Source organism: Platalea leucorodia (assembly GCF_965183815.1).
Source record: "Platalea leucorodia genome assembly, chromosome: 5".
Classification (NCBI taxonomy): domain Eukaryota; kingdom Metazoa; phylum Chordata; class Aves; order Pelecaniformes; family Threskiornithidae; genus Platalea; species Platalea leucorodia.
In genome coordinates, this window is record NC_138827.1 from 58591529 (window position 1) to 58611587 (window position 20059).

The window sequence follows — 20059 nt, forward strand, 5'->3', positions numbered from 1 at the left end:
TTAGCTTGTTTCCTTTACAACTATTTCATCTTAATTACTCTCCAACTTACTAATAGAAGTGAAAGATGACTCTGTATGTGTTAATTTGTCTCAGATTAAAGCACTATGAAAAGCTCTCTTAACTGATACCACTGAATGACAATTGGATCTCGGAATACTCAGAGGCAAGGTTTTGCTGTATTAAGAAGGAGCTATATGCTCAGGTTACTTGATATTTATAAAATGCAACATTTAGCATCGCTTTTAACTCATTAAAATAACTAGTGATTAGCTGCCACACAGGGGTTTGGAGCTTTTTGCATTTTATTGTTTGTTTGGTTTTTGTTTTTGGTTTTTTTGGGGTTTTTTTTGGGTTTTTTTTGTTTGGGTTTTTTTTTTTTTTTTTAAATCCTGAATATTAGAAATAATATTTTGTTAATGACAATCAATCCAGGGGTTTTTGTTCTCACTAGTTACACTATTAGTCTATGAAAAAGTACGCTGGAGACATCCAAGTCTCTAATCCACCACAGTAAAACTCCAGGACAGCAAGCTCTCAAGAAAAGAGATGCAAAGCTTCACATGGTTAGTTTTTCTTTTTTTTAATTTTTTTTTTTGTTTTTGTTTTTGTTTTACATTAATACAAGAAGCTTGACCTAAACATCTTGGGTTTTCTAGGTCATACTTTATGCCAGATTTCACTCAGGTAAGCTTTCTCAAAACTACCATTAATCTGGACTAGTACTTATGGTTGACAAAGACACCGCGTCCTGTAAATAGCAGGTCTCAGAGGCAAATGAAGAATGTGTGTTTTTTCAAGTTTATAAAGCAGAAGCATGTCTGGTTTAGTATTTACAAATAAAGAAAACAAAAATGGAGAGATATTTGTTATATTGTCACTAATTGATAAGCACTAGTGGCAGTTGCACTATGGTTAATTTATTTTCTTTCACGATTAATCCATAAAAAGCATCAATCTTAAAAACTTACTTGCTGAAGATGAAGATGGGCATTTGGAACTTTTATGTGAAACCTGATGGCTGAAGAGACGATCAGAGGCAGCAGGGGTGAAACAGTAAGTTTTAATTTGGCATTGATTGTTTATTCTTGCACCAAATTTGTTTCTAACATCTACCAAATCAGATTTGACATAAGAAAGCTAACAGGAACAGACCATTATGTGCTGTGGCTAATTACAATCACGTCGCTGATGCAGAACAAGTCTGCTTTATTGGATGACTCAGTGCAGATCCACTACTGACTGCAGAAGTACGGCCTCAAGCTGAAGCAATTACCTTCAAGTCAATAGAGGTCTCTTCTGTCATCTCAGGATTAGATGGAAATCAGCTGATGTATTTTTCATGTTTGATTTTATCTTGTTTCTTCTGCTTTGGTTTGGAAGTGTTCTTGAATCTTTAAGATCACCAGGTCCTAGCAGGTTCTTCTGACAAAACGATTTCTTTTTCAAGTACTTAAGTACATCTGAAGTACATTTAAGTACTTTTAAAAATCACTTATGTTGCCCAAGACAATCCCTGAAACTTTCTTTTTCTTTTCCCAGCAGAGGTCTCCCAGGTTGGTTCTAGCTACCACACCAAGATCTGTCTTGGACTTCCTCAGAGAATAATCTTGGAATTTATTCTTATTGTTCTCACAAACGGCAAAAACAGGGAAAGGAAAGCTTACACACATCTTTTGTTCTCCAGAAATACAGGGCATTCAAGCCCTGATGACCCTGGAGTGCCTTCACTACAAAGAGGTCCCTGAGTTTATGAATGAGCACAGTGGTCAATCTGCAAATCCAGTACCAGCATGGAAGATGTGCCTCAACAGAATACAGGTGCTCAAGGCACTGGTCTGATGCCACTGGCATGTGACAACTAATCTACAATGTGACAGCTGGCCTCAAATGTTAGCATTGAGTTTTCTCAACTGAGAGCATATTTAGACCAGGAAAATCTGACTCCTGAAACATTCAAGAGCTAGGAAGAAAACAAGTAAAACACAGGCAAATAAAAAAATATATATAGTGCTATATAGCTACTATTATTATTATATATAATATATAAAATATATTATAAATATTACATATAAAACAGTGTGGCTGTTTTATTTATATATTATATATAAAGTATATCATTTATATATATTTTATATATTTAAAAATAAAACAGCTACACTGGCCAAGCTTTTAAAACTACAAAAAATATTCTTTTTTTTTTTTTTTAAAGAAACTGCTGGCAGGTAAGTAGGAAATTACCACAGTATAGCAAAGGATGGTTCCAGGGTAATTCCTATTTAACAAAAGAGAATGCAGACTACCTTCAAGTGACTGACTGGTTGCTGTCAGAACCTCTGAGGTTCGTATTTCATCTTCCCCTTTGGTTAAAATAGCTTTGAAATGGTTTCAAGTGTCTGGAGTATCAGCAGAATTCAGGTAATGGCATGGCAACCACTAAAAAGAAACCTACAGTTACCAACATATCACATTGGAGTGCAGAGAAGAAATTTTATTTATTTCACATTCAACAATCAGCTCATGACATTCCACTTCCTGATATGAATTTTTTAATGCTCCAATGACAAATGTAACTTCACAGGTAGAAGTTACCTGCTCTCCCAAGCACAGCATCGAGATTGCTTATAATGAGGCTTTTGGAATTGCCATCATCTCTGGTATTGATTCTCATTCTGAGATATATCCCACATGTGGGAATATAAAGTGATTCCAGAAAGAAACAGTTCCTTTAATCATTAGAAGTTTCCTGAAATTCAACAGAAAAATTACAATGGACATTGGCTACAAGGAAAAAAAAAAAAAAGAGAGAGAAGGGAGTACAGTATTTGCTCCCCATCAGCACAGTACGCTCCAGGACACAAGTTACCAAATTTCACTGTAAACACTGCTCATTTTATCATGTTATTTCTGAATCTTTTTACAACCAAGCTCTATCCACATTCAAACTGTATTTTTGCAATGTGTCTGATGTTATCCATCACTCAGAAGCTTCACTTAGCAGCATGCCAGGTTGCCTACAGATATAAATAATTATTTCCTCATAGTTTTATCTGAAATTTGGGTGCAGAGGTTGACTGGGGAAACTGATTATTGACTGATTACTGTTAAGGCCTGCTATTACTCACCACTTGTTTTAACTTTTGCACAATGCATTTGGTTGGATTAGTGAAAGATAACACATTCTAGTTAGTATTTCACCATTAACTACATAGTTTTATGGTTCCGAAGTGAAATCTAACATTTCCACTAACTCTTCATAACTGCAGGTTTAGAATTTTAGAATGGAAAACAGAGCCTACAGGAACGCAACTCCTGAATACTAACATGTTCTACTTAATTTTACTGTTAATTGAAAATATGCTTTCCAGCCACTTCTTTCTTTTTCTATTCACCAAGCCCTCTGTGGGGTTATTTAACACTGTCTGTATAATGATTTGGTTTCCCACAGATTCAGCTACACAGTGCAATAGAAACTTGATCCAATCCATTTTATACGGCATTGAAAGAGCAGGAGTTCTCATATGATTAGTTTTTATGTGGCAGCTGATGAGGTATAGCATGAAAACTTCCAGGACTCAAATCTTATGGGTATATGAGTATGCTTTAAGACACAAAGATCATACAACTTTTTGATTCATAAATATTTGTTAAAAGAAGATCCCATCAACCACGCATGTAAATCTGAATGCTATGATTACAGATATCTCTTTCCAATTTCTAACAAGACAGAAGAATCACCCTGAAAATTGCAGAAAAACCTGTCCACATTCAAGTCTAAGTTGGAGAACCTACAGTAGATTCACAGAACGGTCACTCTGTTCTCTCAATTTAAGCCATCTCTTTCCACAGTTGCTTCCAAACCTGTGCCACTACTTTTTCCTTCTTTACAAGCACCACATCAACATGCAGACCTATCTCAAGTTCTCTAATCATTTCATATTTCATAAACTTACAGTAATTAAAACCCTTCATTTAAAACAATTTTCCCATTACTCCTTTTTCTACTTTCCTGCGTCTCACCAGGAATTCTATTTCTTACTCAGTACTTAAACTGCTCACCCTACATTTTGTTAAAAACCTTCCAAATCAGCAGAACTGTACTATCAGCTAAAGTTTCGTAACAAAACAAGTAGAGCAAGGTACTGCTGCACTAGGAGGAAGACATCAGGTTTTGTGACATTCAAATAAGTACTGAAGACCATGAGATAAAATTAACTGGTCAGCAGTCTTTACCTCATAGCCCAACAAAGAAAAGATGACAACGCATATATTTGGAAAAGAAAGGATGACCAAACCAGCTTTAGAAAGACATGAGTTATTGGTCCTGGGGATGGTCAAATCACAGACTAAGAACTCTTCAAATCTAAAATGCTGGCATCCATCAGTCTGCAAAAACTTGATGGATAATGGGAAACTTAATGAATCCTATCAGGAATGCCACTAAGCACAGAACGTTACAAAAAATCCTGCGATCAAATTGGTAACGATAAAATCTACTGCAGGCTCAAAGCCACTGGGACTCCCACACATTAATCTGAGCCATGCTGAAGCTGTGTCAATTAATAAAATTCTGAGCTAGAACTGGGTTAATGGAACATATGTCAGGAAACTGAAATAAGTAGTTAGCTTAGGGTTTTTAAGCAAACTTTGGGTTTTTGCCAGAGTATCATTCTTTGTGCTCAGAGGCAGACAGCCGCACTCACTCTCTTTTTAACATATTAAAGCTAGACTTTTGTCATCTTAATGCAAAGCCAGGCAGAAGTGGTAGACAAATCAGGTAATCCAGCATTTCTTAGAAAATGTGGTATCAAGCAAGTAGGACAAACCATAGGATCAGCTCATTTTCAACCACTCCTTAAGATGACTAGGGAAAACCTGGCTGAACAAGGAGAGATTTTAAAGCAGCAGGAAATCTAAAGGGACCTAGGTTCCTAGTTGAGCCTAATATCAGATCACAGACAAACTAGGTGACCACTGAATGGCACTACCATCTCCTTAGGATATGCTTTCTTAGAAGTATTGTCCAGGATGTTAAGGTGTTAACCTAGATTATATGAAATCACTTCTCCTGAATGAAACACTGCTGAACACCTGAAGTTTGAAAGAGAAGCTTCAGTGAAAACAATTCTAAAAAAGTGCTATTAACATATTTTTCCTACTCATTTTTTTACTTTCAAAGCTGTCTAACAAGCCAATTCTGTAGTTTCATATAACACTTCAGCTAAGCGAGTTCCTGAATGAGCAGGTTACCTAAATAGGATATTACAAAACACCTTTGGAAATTATACAGGTATCATAGCAGGCTTCTAGAGCAGACAACTGAATTTAATCAGTCTAACACCCCTGGAAACCCTGCACAGGAGTCAGTGTTGCTTCTAAGACTCCAAGGAGTTAGAACATGACACGGGGCCAGCAGCATTCATGCAGAAAAGGGGAACGAAGGTGCTTTACACTGCATCCTAGCTTTAAAACTTACTTAAAGTATGGAAGAAAAAGTGCTGTACTTTCCTAAGCTACACCTGAAAGCTCAGAACTTGAATAATTTGTGCAAACAGCCTTTCAGTTTAAGGGTTGAGAGGGAAAAAATAAAAAATAAAAAAATCATTATCAATAGAAAGGAGAGAAGGCAGAATCAACAGTTAGGAGAGATTAAAACAAGACACAGAAATCCAAAGACATGACTTTCTAGTAGACAGAGTTCATTCACAGAACATTTCTCGTAACTGTTAATCTCAGCCAAAATGCATACTTAGCTTGGTCTCAAAAGCTTTAACTAAGCTGAGTTGGACAACAGGGTATTTTGAAAAGTGAGACAGTTCCTTAGAGAAAAATGGTGTAAGGAGCAGAAGCTGTGGCAGGTGAAGGTACAGGTTGCTGCTGACTACAAAAAAAAAAATCCAAACTGCTTCTATGCAAGGAATGAGCCATTTTATAGAGATGTTAGGTCCTGCATGGTCTATAAAGTTTTATAAATTTGCTAAAGGAAAAGCTACAGCTGTTCTTAAAACAAAACAAAACAAAAACCCCAACAAAAGCCCAAACCAAACAAAAAAAACACAACAACAAACCTGTGCTAAGAAACCCCATGATGAAACACCAGATCACATTCCAACTGTTCAACACCAAATACACACCGTAAAACTTTTTCTAAAACACCACCACTCAGCAATCAGCAGAACTCATGAGAATATAACTTTTGTCTATCCTGCTACAATGAACCAAAGGGCTCAATCCATGAAAATTTCAAAAGCAAAAGAGACTATCATCTAGTTGAACAATTTGCACAAAACTGGCTGCAGATGTCCGTTCCTCCTTCCTAAAATCAATAACTTCTGTAAATATCAGAAACGAAACAGTACCAAAATCACTGCCCTAATCCTGCTGTTCTCTGTTCTGAAAACATTGTAAAATAATACCTATTATTCTTTCTCTCTCATTTATCTACAGTGTCTCATTATCAGTTCCACTCATCTCGGTTGTCTTCTCATTTTCCCTTATCTCAACTGGAATCTCCCAAGCTATGGAAGAATTGGTCTATGGTTACTATATGAGACCAAAGCTCAATGGCAGCACAACAGCTTTAACCCTGAGTGATTTAAGTGTCTTTAAAAGTTGGGCATTTAGCTTTTGGCCATTGAAGATAAAAGTCTGGCAATAACCAGCTTAAGAAGTAATAGTTTATAAGAAGTAGTCATTATTTTGAAGAAACTGTGGGTGTGAGGATGGATGGGGAGGCACAGGGCACATTCAAAAAAGCACACTAAAGAATGAGAGTGATCACTAGTGGGTGTTTTCATTTAATGAAACTGGCCAACTTGCTTTCAGGAATAACTTTACTCATTTTTAAAGTTATCTTAAAGTCTTGGACGCAGTTCTGAAACTAAAGTTTGCTGACAAAAATGCTACTATTTAACATTTCACATAAAATGTTTAAAAAAAACATTTTAGACTTTTCTCGTGTTCTGCACTTCTCTATAACAGCCATTTTTCACAGCTAGTTAGATGCCATGTCAATCAAACACTATTAATTCACCTATTCTATTTAGTAAGAACTTTTCTATTACATATTTTCACAGATTTAGCGCAAAAGGTGTAACTTACATAACTTAACAGTCCTTGGGTGGACTGTTCAGTGGATAGGAAACTGGCTGGATGGTTGCATCCAGAGGGTAGTGGTCAATGGCTCGATGTCCACATGGAGATCAGTGACAAGTGGTGTCCCTCAGGGGTCCATACTGGGGCCAGTGCTGTTTAATATCTTCATCAGCGACATAGACAGCAGGATTGAGCGCACCCTCAGCACCCTTACACTAAGCTGAGCGGTGCAGTTGACATGTCTGAGGGACCTGGACAAGCTTTAGAAGTGCGCCTGTGTGAACTTCATGAGGTTCCACAAGGCCAAACGCAAGGTCCTGCACCTGGGTCGGGCAATCCCCAGTATTAATACAGGCTGAGGGATGAAGGGATTGAGAGCAGCCCTGAGGAGAAGGACTTGGGGGTACTGGTAGATGAAAAGCTGGACATGAGCCGACAATGTGCTCCCAACAGCCCAGAAAGCCAACTGTATCCTGGGCTGCATCAAAAGAAGCATGGCCAGCAGGTCGAGGGAGGCGATTTTGCCCCTCTACTCTGCTCTGGTGAAACCCCACCTGGAGTGCTGCATCCAGCTCTGGGGTCCTCAGCACAGGAAGGACATGGACCTGTTGGAGTGGGTCCAGAGGAGGGCTACAAAAATGATCAGAGGGATGGAACACCTCTGCTATGAGGAAAGGCTGAAAGAGCTGGGGTTGTTCAGCCTGGAGAAGAGAAGGCTCCAGGGAGACCTTATTGCGGCCTTTTAATACTTAAAGGGGGCTTACAGAAAGATGGGGACAGGCTTTTTAGCAGGGCCAACAGAGATAGGACAAGGGGTAACGGTTTTAAACTAAAAGAGGGTAGATTCAGACTAGGTATAAGGAAGAAATTTTTTATGATGAGGGTGGTGAAACACTGGAACAGGTTGCCCAGAGAGGTGGTAGATGCCCCATCCTTGGAAACATTCAAGGACAGGCTAGATGGGGCTCTGAGCAACCTGATCTAGTCTAGATGTCCCTGCCCATTGCAGGGGGGTTGGACTAGATCGCCTTTAAAGGTCCCTTCCATCCCAAAGCATTCTATGATTCTATAATTATATGCAGTCTCTTACCTTGAATTAGTGGTATGTACCGTGCTAACAGCTTTGCTCTTTTCTTTTCATATCCTTTCTGAGTGATGTCTCCTAAAGAAACAAAGAAATAAATTCATGTTGTTTTGAACAGTTTTTAAATAAGCCTTCTCATTTTCGTGACAACTATGATTAAACTCGCTAACATTGAATCAGTCACATTAGCAACAAAGACCTGGGCATGTCAGAGAAATTCACGGCCATATACATACCACCCATGCAGCCCTATCTGTGCACATATGAAAATAAGTGTCTTGGAAGTATACGACAGAGAAATAGTGTTTTTGTCTGCAGCACCTGTGTTGAAACTGGTTCTGGAGATATCTACCATAATGCAGAACACAGCACAAAAGATTTGCAGTGTAGCAGAAGCCAACGAAGCTGACAAGCCTGGCTCTGCACCCTTCTGGGGCATCAGAAATGCTCAATATACGAGGGCTTGAGAGAACATCCTCTAGCACACCTTTGTAGCACCTTTCAAACTCTAGACCATGTTGGCCGCTCTGCACTGTGCAGCACATCAGTCTCCACTTTCAAATTCTAGGAGGTGATAATCTCTTTCGAGCACTAGTTTTTATTCACAGTTGTCATCTGATAACCTGTTTTAAACCTATATTGCAGGCTCCACTGGTAAAATGTGACGTCTTTTCACGCAGACTAGAATAAAAGAAAAACTTCTACAGAAACCCAAAATAAGTTTCTGAGACATTTCAGAATCTGTACTTCCATAATTCTACCAACAGAACAAGGTGGCTCCATGCAAAACCAGCGGCAAGCTTAGTCTAAAAATAAAAAAATCCAAACACCACCAAAATTCTATGAGCTTTGTCCATTTTCTAGATCTCAGCGTAGACGTGAAAACAGTGATCTCAAATAACTTAAAACCACTCCCAGCTCCCAAAATTCATGCTTGCTTAGACAGTGAGATACTACGCAGTTCCACTAACAAAGTGGACTTTTCTCCCTCCATACTTGGCAAATGCATCACAACAGCATGAGATACAACCAAGATTAAAGATATAAAAAATATCTTATATTTTTGAAAACGTACTCAAGTAGAAGGTGAATTTTAGAAATGTAGGCAGATAATTATCTTGACTTTAATTAGGAAACAAAAGTAAAATTTTACATTTAGATCTTTGCTTCAAGCACATTCTTCCAGCACATTATTGGTGAAAGAGCGTATCAAAGCAAACTGGGGGGGGGAGGAGGAGGAGGCATGAATTACATATATACGGATTAAGCAAAACAGCCTACCTCTGGCCATTTGCTTTCTGCCAAACCTGAAAATTTTTCTCCATCCTAGTCACACAGGGAATCAAAACTTAATGTCTGGAAACTGTAAGAGGAGTAGCATGCTTGTTGCATGAATGGATTTAGGTCTTGCATTTGATGGAACTCCAAGAATACTACACCATGCTATTTCTAAGGCCTCTCTGACCTCAGTCATCAGGTGTGCAGTAAGAGCTGACAACATGTCCCAGACTTGGGACTTTGCTGGGTATCTGTCTTTATCCTTACCAAAGTTTTCTACAGGCAACCAGCAGAATCAAGAGTTATGAGGGCAATCCAGAGAAAGACAGAGCATGATTTACACAGGATTCGTTCCATTTGGAAATGAGGCTATAAAAGTATATATTAGATTATATGTTACTAGTAACAGTCATTTTTAATTGATCCAGATGAGTGGCATGGCTTGGGCATGCAGAAGCAAGAACCCCTTTTCCTCAGTCAGGTGTTACACAGAAAAGTTCTTACTCTGTACTTTAAAATGTTTCTCGGGTATTTGCCTTAATACATAAAGGTTGGTTTTGGTTTTTTATTTAATATTGTCCATAGCAGTACGTGCTCTAAATGTATTTCCTCAAACATCTACCTCCCTCCTACATCACAGTGTTGGATATGCGAGAAATAAGACAAAGGATGTTAAGGCAGAGGACATTAATCAATCTCTGTAAACAGTTAACAAGACCTGGCCTGAGAGAAGAAACAGGAGGACACCAGTCCAGCAACAGTCTAGCAAGGAAATACCAAGATAAGCAGGAGAAAACAAGGCCACTGATAAAGCCAGAGTGAGAATCACTTGAACCATGAGTGAACTATCCTAATTAACATAGTAAAAACCACACCTCCAGCACCGAAGCCCCTGGCCCAAGCAAAGACCCCTACCCACTGAGCATGCTCTGTAAATTTAAAACACACCGTACCCTTAAGTGGAGATGAGGCTTGTGAGAACCAACAGAAGCAAGGACGAATAAGTGGAATTGTGAAAATACTGATAACAGCTACTCAGAATGTATAAAATGTCACTGCATGTTAACCAAGATGTGTTAGGTTTGTGGAGTTAACACCTAGCACCCATCTCTGCACAGACGTGAAATGAACAAATATCTCGACTCTGTGTTATTTGGCTTTTTGCACACCGGGTAAAAGAACCCTGCTTTTTGGGACAACAACAGGACACTACTAACAGAAATTAAGTCACTTCATTCTACCATCCCCCCACAATTAAGTGAATATGCATCATTTAAAGCTACTGACAGTATGCCAAAACAAGCAATGAGAGCTTGAAGATACTGTTCAAAACAGATAAGAAAAAAAAACCAAACACAAATCCCGGAGTGCTTCAATCATTGCAAGTATTTCAAACTATAACCAAACAGAATCTGTCAAGTTTTTACTCATAAACCTCTGTAAATATTTCATATCAAATTTGGACACAAGACAGAAATGCTTTGCTTATCATTTTTCTTGAGCAGAAAATTTTTTAGCAGAAGAAATACCATTTTTATATATGTATGTTATATAATTATATCAAAACAGGAATGAAATCAAAACAAAACACAAAAATGCCTAAACAGATTTGTGTGCCTGGGAAAATCTAATCAAAATGACAAATTACACTCTAAGTCCATCACTTCTACAAAGAAAGAAAAAGGATACCAAAAAAGATGCATCATTTTCAGTTATGGAGGAAAAAAAACCCAGAACTCTCAAGAAGCACCAGCAGGAAGAACAGTTTATCTTAAAATATAAGTAATTTGGAAGACTAAAGCAACCTCAGCAAATTCTTTAAGTGACAAATGCTGTACGTAACACAAATCTGCTATACCATAACTTCAGCGAGGACAGTAATTTTCACAGCTCCATAAATGACTCAAGTAATCCTTAAATCAAATCTCTGTGCAAATCAGCCACCTTGCAAGGTATCACCCAATTGAAGAGGTATTCCATGGAAGCAGCAGATCAAAAGACAGGGTTGAAAAGAAAGTCTCATTTAAACCAGAATATCTCAAACTTCGGCTTCTCACTGCATTTGGAAATTCTTTGATTTTACTGGAACGCTGACTTGAAAAATTTTCCTTGAATTGGGTTAAGAAAAGTCCAAAGTCAAAAGCATCTCTGTCGATTTTTGCAGCCCCACTGGCAAGTCAGACTGTGCTGCCCCAGCAAAGATTTTCTTTGTTCCTTTCTCAAAAGCTTGGGGGTGGATTCCTCCTGACAATTGCTCCCCACCCCCTCACCCGCAGAGCCTCAGTGGGATTAACCCATCATTTCGGGTTCTTTGTGATCTCTCACCTCTTGCAAAAAGAGCCGCTTAGCCACATCTGGTATGTCAGGGCCACAGCTGCTGTCATTTAGCCTCACTTTCTCCCTAGTTATTAGACTACACAAAAGCAATATGAGGCTCTTCAGTCTCAGCAAACCATCTGGGAACCCTGGATAAAACTAGCCACTGGGTCGAGGTGTTAGTTCTCTGTCTGGAGTATCTGTCATTATTTTACAGTATGTCAGAGGCTCTGAAAAAGTTAATCTAGACAGAGATGAAAGTGTTGGCATGTCTTAAAATGATCTATAAAAATTACTTTCTTAATTAGTGCACAAAGAATCTGTCATGCAATTACCCCAAATCTATCCAGGCATGTTTTTGTTTCACAATGTTAGCACTATAGTCAACAGAACCTTAATGCCAAATTAACTAAATAAAAGTTACCAGCATTTTATTAATTATTTTTCATTGGCTATTGACTTGCTGGATTCAAAAATTTCAACTAACTTACTTTAAATTCTGAAAAACAGGTGGTGAACACTGAGTAAGTGCTTCAATGCTCTTCAAAAAACACAAGAATAGGGAGCAAGCACATGCTCTACCACCTAGATACAGCTGCCATGCCTCACTGCATCACAAAATCCTCACACTGCAAAATCCTGACATTGTAATCTCAAGTATTTTATGGTAGCTCTAACCATTGGATAAAAATGCTTAGAAAAAGCTTTTTTTAACTAGGAATTGGGCATATTTGAGCAACGCAGTTCATAAATAAATACAGTGTACCCAACAGAGAACGTTATTTCCTTGATCACCACCAGAAAAGGACACCCACAAGTGCAGCAGCCTCTTCTCTTCAGTGCACAAACATACAGGGCAGAGCACATCCAGTGCTGTTCCAGCTTCTTTGTAGCTTTGTATCCCTGCACTGAGGAGTCCTTGAAGGCTTCTGATGGAGAAGGGAAGATGAGCAAGATGCAGACAGACACTGAACAGCTCATGGAAAGGTGAGCTTGCTAATATTAAGTGAGTAACTTCTCCAGCCCTTAATCAGTAGTTTGCACTTAAATTCTCACTGGGAGCAGCTATAAGAAACCACGCACTACACTGTGCTGGCAATACGTCTCCAGAGTCGGTCATGTAAACACTCTCCACAAGATGACTGCGTACCATACAGCTGAGGATAGCTTTGTGAGAGCCTAATACTTGCTAAAGATAAGGAAATGGCTCCAGGTCACCAATTTGCAGAGGTCAAGAACAGAGACATTTCTAAATGAGAAGTGACTGTGCATTAAACGTGGATGAAAAGAATAAGATGTATTAGCTTTGCAAGATGAAACCCTTAACGATTCCACTGTTTGGCCACTGGTGAGTACAGCCACAATCTCAGGTATATCAACTATTGACAAATCACTGCAGAAACTTTTGCCTGTTCTTTCAGTATAAAGTGAAAGTCAAGGGTGTGAATACTGGTTTCTGCCTGAAGAGGTGGTTCTTGGATGGTTTGAAAAGGCAGGCAAGTTGCCAGTCTAAAATGTAACTCAGAAGTCACCTACAGAAAAATTTAAAGTAAATCTCCAGTGTTTCTGGGGACAGGTTGTCACTATATTTGAAAGGTTGGTGGAGTTGGAAGAATCAATTCAGCAGTCATAATTTCTAATTCTACCTCTTAGACATGTTGGTAAATGTTTTTGTTAAGTGAAACAACTTACCAAGCTGTATTTTGCATCATCCTGAAAGTATTATAAAAGGACCACTGCATTGCTAGATGTTTTTGACTTACTGCAAAGTCAGAAACTGCAAAAAAAAAATTGTGAAAGAAATAATTATTCTGACATCTGTGGTTTTTGTCCACTGTGAAAGCAAAAATAATCAAGGCATTTCTAAGAACTATGATGAGAGTCAACAATAAGAAAAGCCAGTAACATTTGGTGTAACAGCTGGGGAATCAAAAGATGGTGCTGAGGAACACTGAACCATTCAGCCAGCAGAAGAAACGGCTCCGTTTCTCACATTATCTGTCCTCCAGAGTAAATAACGTGCCAACCAGTCCCAAGGAAATTGCTGATAATGGAAGCACACAGGAAGAGAAAAGAGACCTCACCAATACAAAGGTGATGGCAACAGAACCATCAATGGACGGTTCATCTCCCGCAAAGCTCTGAAACAACAGCTATTTGAGCATAAAACCTGCAAAGATCATGAGCTTCTAAGTCATATCATGCATGTGTATTGCAAGCTTAAGCATTCTTGATACAGCCTCAGAGAGCGCCAATGAGAAATCATACCCATCATCAACAGGGAGAAAGTTCCTTAAGGATGCGTACTACTGAAAGGCTTGAAACCAATACAGGCAAGTAATACCTAGTAATTGGTGCATCTAACCTGTAACAACGACGACGAAACCATCTGAACAACCATCCCTATTACAAAATCTCAAGGATGCTGTTCTCTCAAACGTAGCTCTGACAACTGCAGTAAGCAGAGACTGAAAAAAAAAAATTCCACACTCCTAGGAACACAACATTTATGTTTTCAGCAAGATGCATTCACAGTAGATCAGCAGGCTTCAGAAAGCCCTTGCTAATAATAATCAACATGTAAAAGACTCAAAATGTAGACAGCATGACAGTAGGATAAAGTTGTTTGTTCATCAAGGGGGAGATCCACAGCAGTAGCCACATGTAATTCCTGAAATTAATACTGAGTCATTATGGTAAGTCAGATCTATACTCTCAGTCATATATGATATATCTCAAGCAATGTCACACATCCCTTTTTACCCAGCTTTCGAACTCCAAAGTACGTCATTTGTTACAGCACCCTGGTAGCCAATACCGGTTGCTGATACCCTGAGAAAGAATAGGGTGCAGCACTGAAATACAGCAGGATGGTTGTATTTACACCTAAACTTGTAGTCACAAACAGGGCCTTGACAAAGAGGAGGAGTTCTCCTGGGTGCTGAACTCCCCCAGCGGGCAGGGCCGTGCATCACAGGGCCTCTTCATGCTGTGACATTCAAAAGCTAGCAAAAAGGCAAGGTCACTACCTTCCCAAACAGCTATTCTCCTGTTAAAACCTGATACCAAAACAAAAACCAAGTCATAAAAACAACCACCAAGGTTGCCACTTAAATGAAAATTAACGTCTCAAAAATCAAATATTATGTGGGTGTTTCCAAAGTCTAGCATTTTCTTTCGAAGAAGGTGAAACCAGCACAATTGCAACCCCTGATAAAGAGGCTGATGGACAAGCCTCAATGTAGCCAAGCCCAATGAACCAATAGCAGTGAAGAAGAAATATTCTGTTAAGCCTTCACTCTGGGATTGCTAAACTTGTGGATGAGACGACTAACCCCAGAGTTATAAGATTATGATCCCATGTGCATGAGTAATTGCCACATGGGCAAGAAGTGTGCCATGAGCCAGCAGTGTGCTCAGGTGGCCAAGAGGGCCAATGGCATCCTGGCTTGTATCAGGAATAGTGTGGCCAGCAGGACCAGGGAGGTGATAGTGCCCCTGTACTCGGCACTGGTGAGGCCGCACCTCGAGTACTGTGTTCAGTTTTGGGCCCCTCACTACAAGAAGGACATCGAGGTGCTGGAGTGTGTCCAAAGAAGGGCAACAAAGTTGGTGAAGGGTCTAGAGCACAAGTCTTATGAGGAGCGGCTGAGGGAGCTGGGGTTGTTTAGCCTGGAGAAGAGGAGGCTGAGGGGAGACCTTATTGCTCTCTACAACTCCCTGAAAGGAGGTTGTAGCGAGGCCGGGGTCAGTCTCTTCTCCCTAGTAACAAGCGATAGGATGAGAGGAAGCAGCCTCAAGCTGCACCAGGGGAAGTTTAGGTTGGATATTAGGACAAACTTCTTCACTGAAAGGGTGATCAAGCATTGGAACAGGCTGCCCAGGGAAGTGGTTGAGTCTCCATCCCTGGAGGTATTTAAAAGACGGGTAGATGTGGTGCTTGAGGACATGATTTAGTGGTGGACTCGGCAGTGATAGGTTAATTGTTGGACTCGATGATCTTAAGGGTCTTTTCCAACCTTAACGATTCTATGATTCTAAGTGCCACATTATCCAGCAAAGGAGGGAAAGCAAGACACATTGGGAGGTCACAGTTCTCACTGGGATTAAAGGGCAGAGCTGACAGAGTTGACTCAAGTCTTACTGACTTGGGAAAAAAAAAACAAATCAAACAAAAAACAAACAAAAAACCCACCAAAACATTATTATCCACATAAAGTTTTGTGGACTTTTCCAGAAGATCATCATACAGCTTACAGTCACTGCTTAAATATGCTTAAAGGCTTGACGCAGCAAATATTTGGGAAGACATGTTCTTTTCCAAGGCTGCAGTGTCTCATATGAACATGGAATCTGATAGTTGCAGGTAGTTCAGGGTTGGAACATGACCTTGAGGAAAGTCCCTGAAGATGAACCAAAGATCAAAATACAGATCCTTAAAGAGAAACTGTAGAAATATTGGAAAGGAAGGTGGAAGGTTAAGAAAAACTTGCGGAAATTAAATATTCTTAAGAAAACTGGAAGTCGTTTGCGGACGTATTTTCTCCATATACACACCCATAAGCTTCAAGCTGGGCTGCATACAGGTTGCGCCATCAACAGATTCTGCCAGGCGACAGTTCACAATCACTCTTACTAACTCTCAAGTTTTAATCACCACTTAAATCTAACAAGCAGAACAACTCTCCCAAACCTACTACTAGTGCCCATTACAAGCTTTGGTTACCTGATATACATTCTTCTCCCAGATACTGATCAACAGGTGATAAAGGACCTAGAAGATGAAAATCATTACTTGCAATTAAAGAAAGGGTTTTGGACCTCCAAACTATGCAGAGGCCAACACTTGCTGCCACCCCTGAGATATGGTCTCTGGTAGGTCTGTACTGTTTAAATCTGATAAAGTGTTTTGGGGGAAAAAAAAAAATATTCCATAACTATCACTTATCCCTATCTGGAAACTGGTGCACTTATTAAACAAACTGGTTCCAAACTGGATCCACATCAACACAGCTCTTCTGTAAACCATGGTGAGGTTTTTTCCTCCTTTTTCTGCCAGCTGAGGGACCACCATTTTTTCCTGGGCAAAACAGAAGTTTACCGCTGGATTCTTTCTCTAATAGGTGAGCTATTAATCAACAGCACCTTGATAAACCAGCAGGACATCTCACAACTGTTTGTAAATAAATATCTACTAAGTAGTCTTGGTCCTACATTTTGAGCCACTCATATTTTTCCCGTTTCAACCGTAATCTTTGCTCCTTTTTCTAAAATTGTATTACAAGCTGTATTTCCATCATTACTGAACTTCACACTGAAATAAGTGACTGTACACAGATTAGTTATACTGCTAAACTCAGTGGTTTGTTTGTTTGTTTTTTTGTTAAGAATGGTAAGTACGTCTGTTTCCAATTGTTTGCTCTTCTATAAAACTCATGCTTTGCAATCACAGCTATAAAGAAGCACTTTTAACTTGCCGTATAACGTGAAGTCCATTCTGGCTTGCAATTTCTAGCGAAAAGACCCGTTTTCTCCTCCTCTGTACAACATACCTTCATTCCAAGACTCATTCTATAGCACAAGTATTTCAGCCACAGCGAAGTTTATGTTCACATTGTCTTTGAAAAGCATAGAAAACTGTAGCTGCATGAAAAGTGGTTGAAGCTTTACTTTTAATATCCAGAAAAGGACACTTCCTTACATCTATAAGTTTGCAAAATATGCCAACAGTAGTCCTTTATCCTGAATCATTGCTATTTTCTGAAGTAAGGGCTATTGATTGATGCCTTAATTTAGTTTGCATACGATGAGCTCAGTGGAGTGTGAAAATATCTTGATTATAATCTTTCATATTATACAAATCTGTTAAAAATGGAAATAAGTGACATCTGATCATTGCATATGGTGATGTGTCTGACTAACCTAGGAGACATTCTATTTCAAGGATCCTACTTTAAACATCCTGAGAACATCAAGATGCCTTTTAGGCAGTATTAGAAGTTCAGCACAACTTCACTGAAAATTTATGTTATTGGTAATTCCTAATTTGCAGCAGGACTTTCATCCCTCTGACAGAATTAAAGTTACCAAAGTACAAATCTGTCTGCATGTAAAAGTAGTAACGTGGAGATACACAACTACTTAAAATGTACACAGTTTCTTTAAACGTTTGCATACACAATGAAATCACTGAAAAATCAAGTTCCAGAAACTAGACAAATATTGACTAGCTAATTGCATGTATCTTAATGACAGAAAAGGAAGCAATTTTACCAATATGTTAGTAGCAGAAGACTAAGTTTTCCACTTTTTGCACAATTACACAATGGGACTATCTAGTTTACAATACCATTAATTGCCAAGTGTGCTTTATCTTGGCCTAAATTTAATCTAATCAAGCCATTAGGGGTTTTGCTACTGGCAAAGCAATGCTAAATGTTAGAATTAGAAAATTCTATTCTGACACATTTATATACCAACTTTTCACCTCAAAGTTTCAAAGCAGTGGCTAGACAGAGGCACCACTTATATTTTACAAACTAAAAAAAAGCCAAGGTGAATGAAGTATGCCGTACAGCGAGGATGAAAAGTCTATATATTCCAGGTTATTCTGATCTGCACAAATCCACACTAGTAAACTGTGCATGTACATGGAAAGATGAGAGCAGTGCTCCTTTTTAAATATTGAGATGCCTGGCTTTAAGCTGTTATTTGCTTCATCTGCCAGGAGTCAGCATTTGACAGGGTAAAAGAAGGTTAAATAATTGGATCACAAAAGCAACCTGGCAAGTTTCCAGGCTCAGTTAGCCCAATTAATGAATTGTTCTTATACTGCTTCAGTAAATCCTTAAGCTCACTCCACAGGGAGACAGGAAAAGCTCAAACTCTACCGCTTCCCTTCTATCCCATTAGGGCTCTCTGTAGAATACAGAAACAGATTGACAGATGCCAGCTATACATACATCTGTAGGTGTACCAGTCTGACTCTGGCTCCTGCTCTTACAATTATTTAAAAACTAGTCCTGTTTTAGATAATTTGAGATGCTTCCTTTCAATGAAACATACCCTTATCTATTATTGCACCAGAAGGACAAATGAAGAATCATCTTCATTAAGCTCGTGTTAAATTATGGTTTGTTATTTCCACAGCAGATACAAGCTTCAAAATATAATACTCCCAAACATCAGGCATTTTTAAGTATGAAAACTGTTTTTGAAACACTCAATTGATGTATTTTGTAAGGTTGATTAGAATCTTCACCCAGAGGTTATAAAGAAAATTTATCAAACCACATACAGCTTTCATCTCTCATTATTATGTAAACTATGAATGTTGCCATCTCCTTTAACAAGCTGAGGAAACCTATACGCATGGGGGGAGTGGTGGAAATCTTCTGGTACATAGGGATTGTACCGTCTGCTTCCCACAAAAGCCAACAAAAGAATCTGGAGAAAAAAAAAAAAATCAGACTGGGAGTGGTCAGGCAGATCAATGAACAGTATATTTTAAAACTTCAGCTAAAAAATATTTTCTGACACAGTTGAAAATTATTTTGGTAAAATACAGAAATTAAAAGCTTTTGAAAGGATGATGTTGTATGCATGCAATGTGTCCCCCTTTTAAACACTATTAAGAAAATGGTATTCCAAAATAACCAAAATCTCAAGTGTACTGCAGAGATGAGAATATTCAGACTTTTTGCTTGTCACTTCCTAGATGCATCAGGGATACAATATGAAAGTAGAATAATTATGCCTGGCATGTAATAATCAGCTATTATAATGAATTAGGCCAGAAATAATTGTCTGAACCAAGTCATTTTAACCTAAAGCATGCAGTGGGGAGGAAGGGGGAAGATGCTTTGCTGTTAGGGACAAAGACACTTCCCTTCACCGAGTTGCACTGACAATTTCTCCTGCCATAACCAGGAGCAGTCTCAGACCAAACTCTATTCAGTGGTTACCACAAAAGACTCTCTGAAAACCATCCCCAAATATGAAAATACGGAAACAACCAGATATAGAAATGGGGGGGCCATAAAGAAAAAAAAACTTTGTAGAGTACTTTTTGCAACAAATTTAATACACATTCCTCTCCAATAACACTGTGAAGAGAAGAAAATTATTGGCTAGATAGAATTTTCTCTGTATAATTCAGTTAAGACAACCAATCATAAAATTCATATTTAACTTGGTAATAAATGCCTTATATCATGAAGTCACCCCTTGCCTTGAAGAATGTGTGTGTAAAAATAAAAGAGGATATATGCACCATTTAATGCTGTTTG

The 20059-nt window shown here is 38.8% G+C and overlaps 1 protein-coding gene across 2 annotated transcripts in view; it reads right to left on the minus strand.

Annotated features, from left to right (window-relative positions):
* Nucleotides 1-20059, minus strand: part of DIP2A (disco interacting protein 2 homolog A) — a 136662-nt gene that overhangs the window by 87865 nt on the left and 28738 nt on the right. For both annotated transcript variants that reach the window (XM_082311659.1, XM_082311658.1), the window contains exon 2: nt 8184-8255. In XM_082311659.1, coding sequence (XP_082167785.1) covers nt 8184-8255 — 72 coding nt within the window. The remainder of the gene's footprint in view (nt 1-8183; nt 8256-20059) is intronic.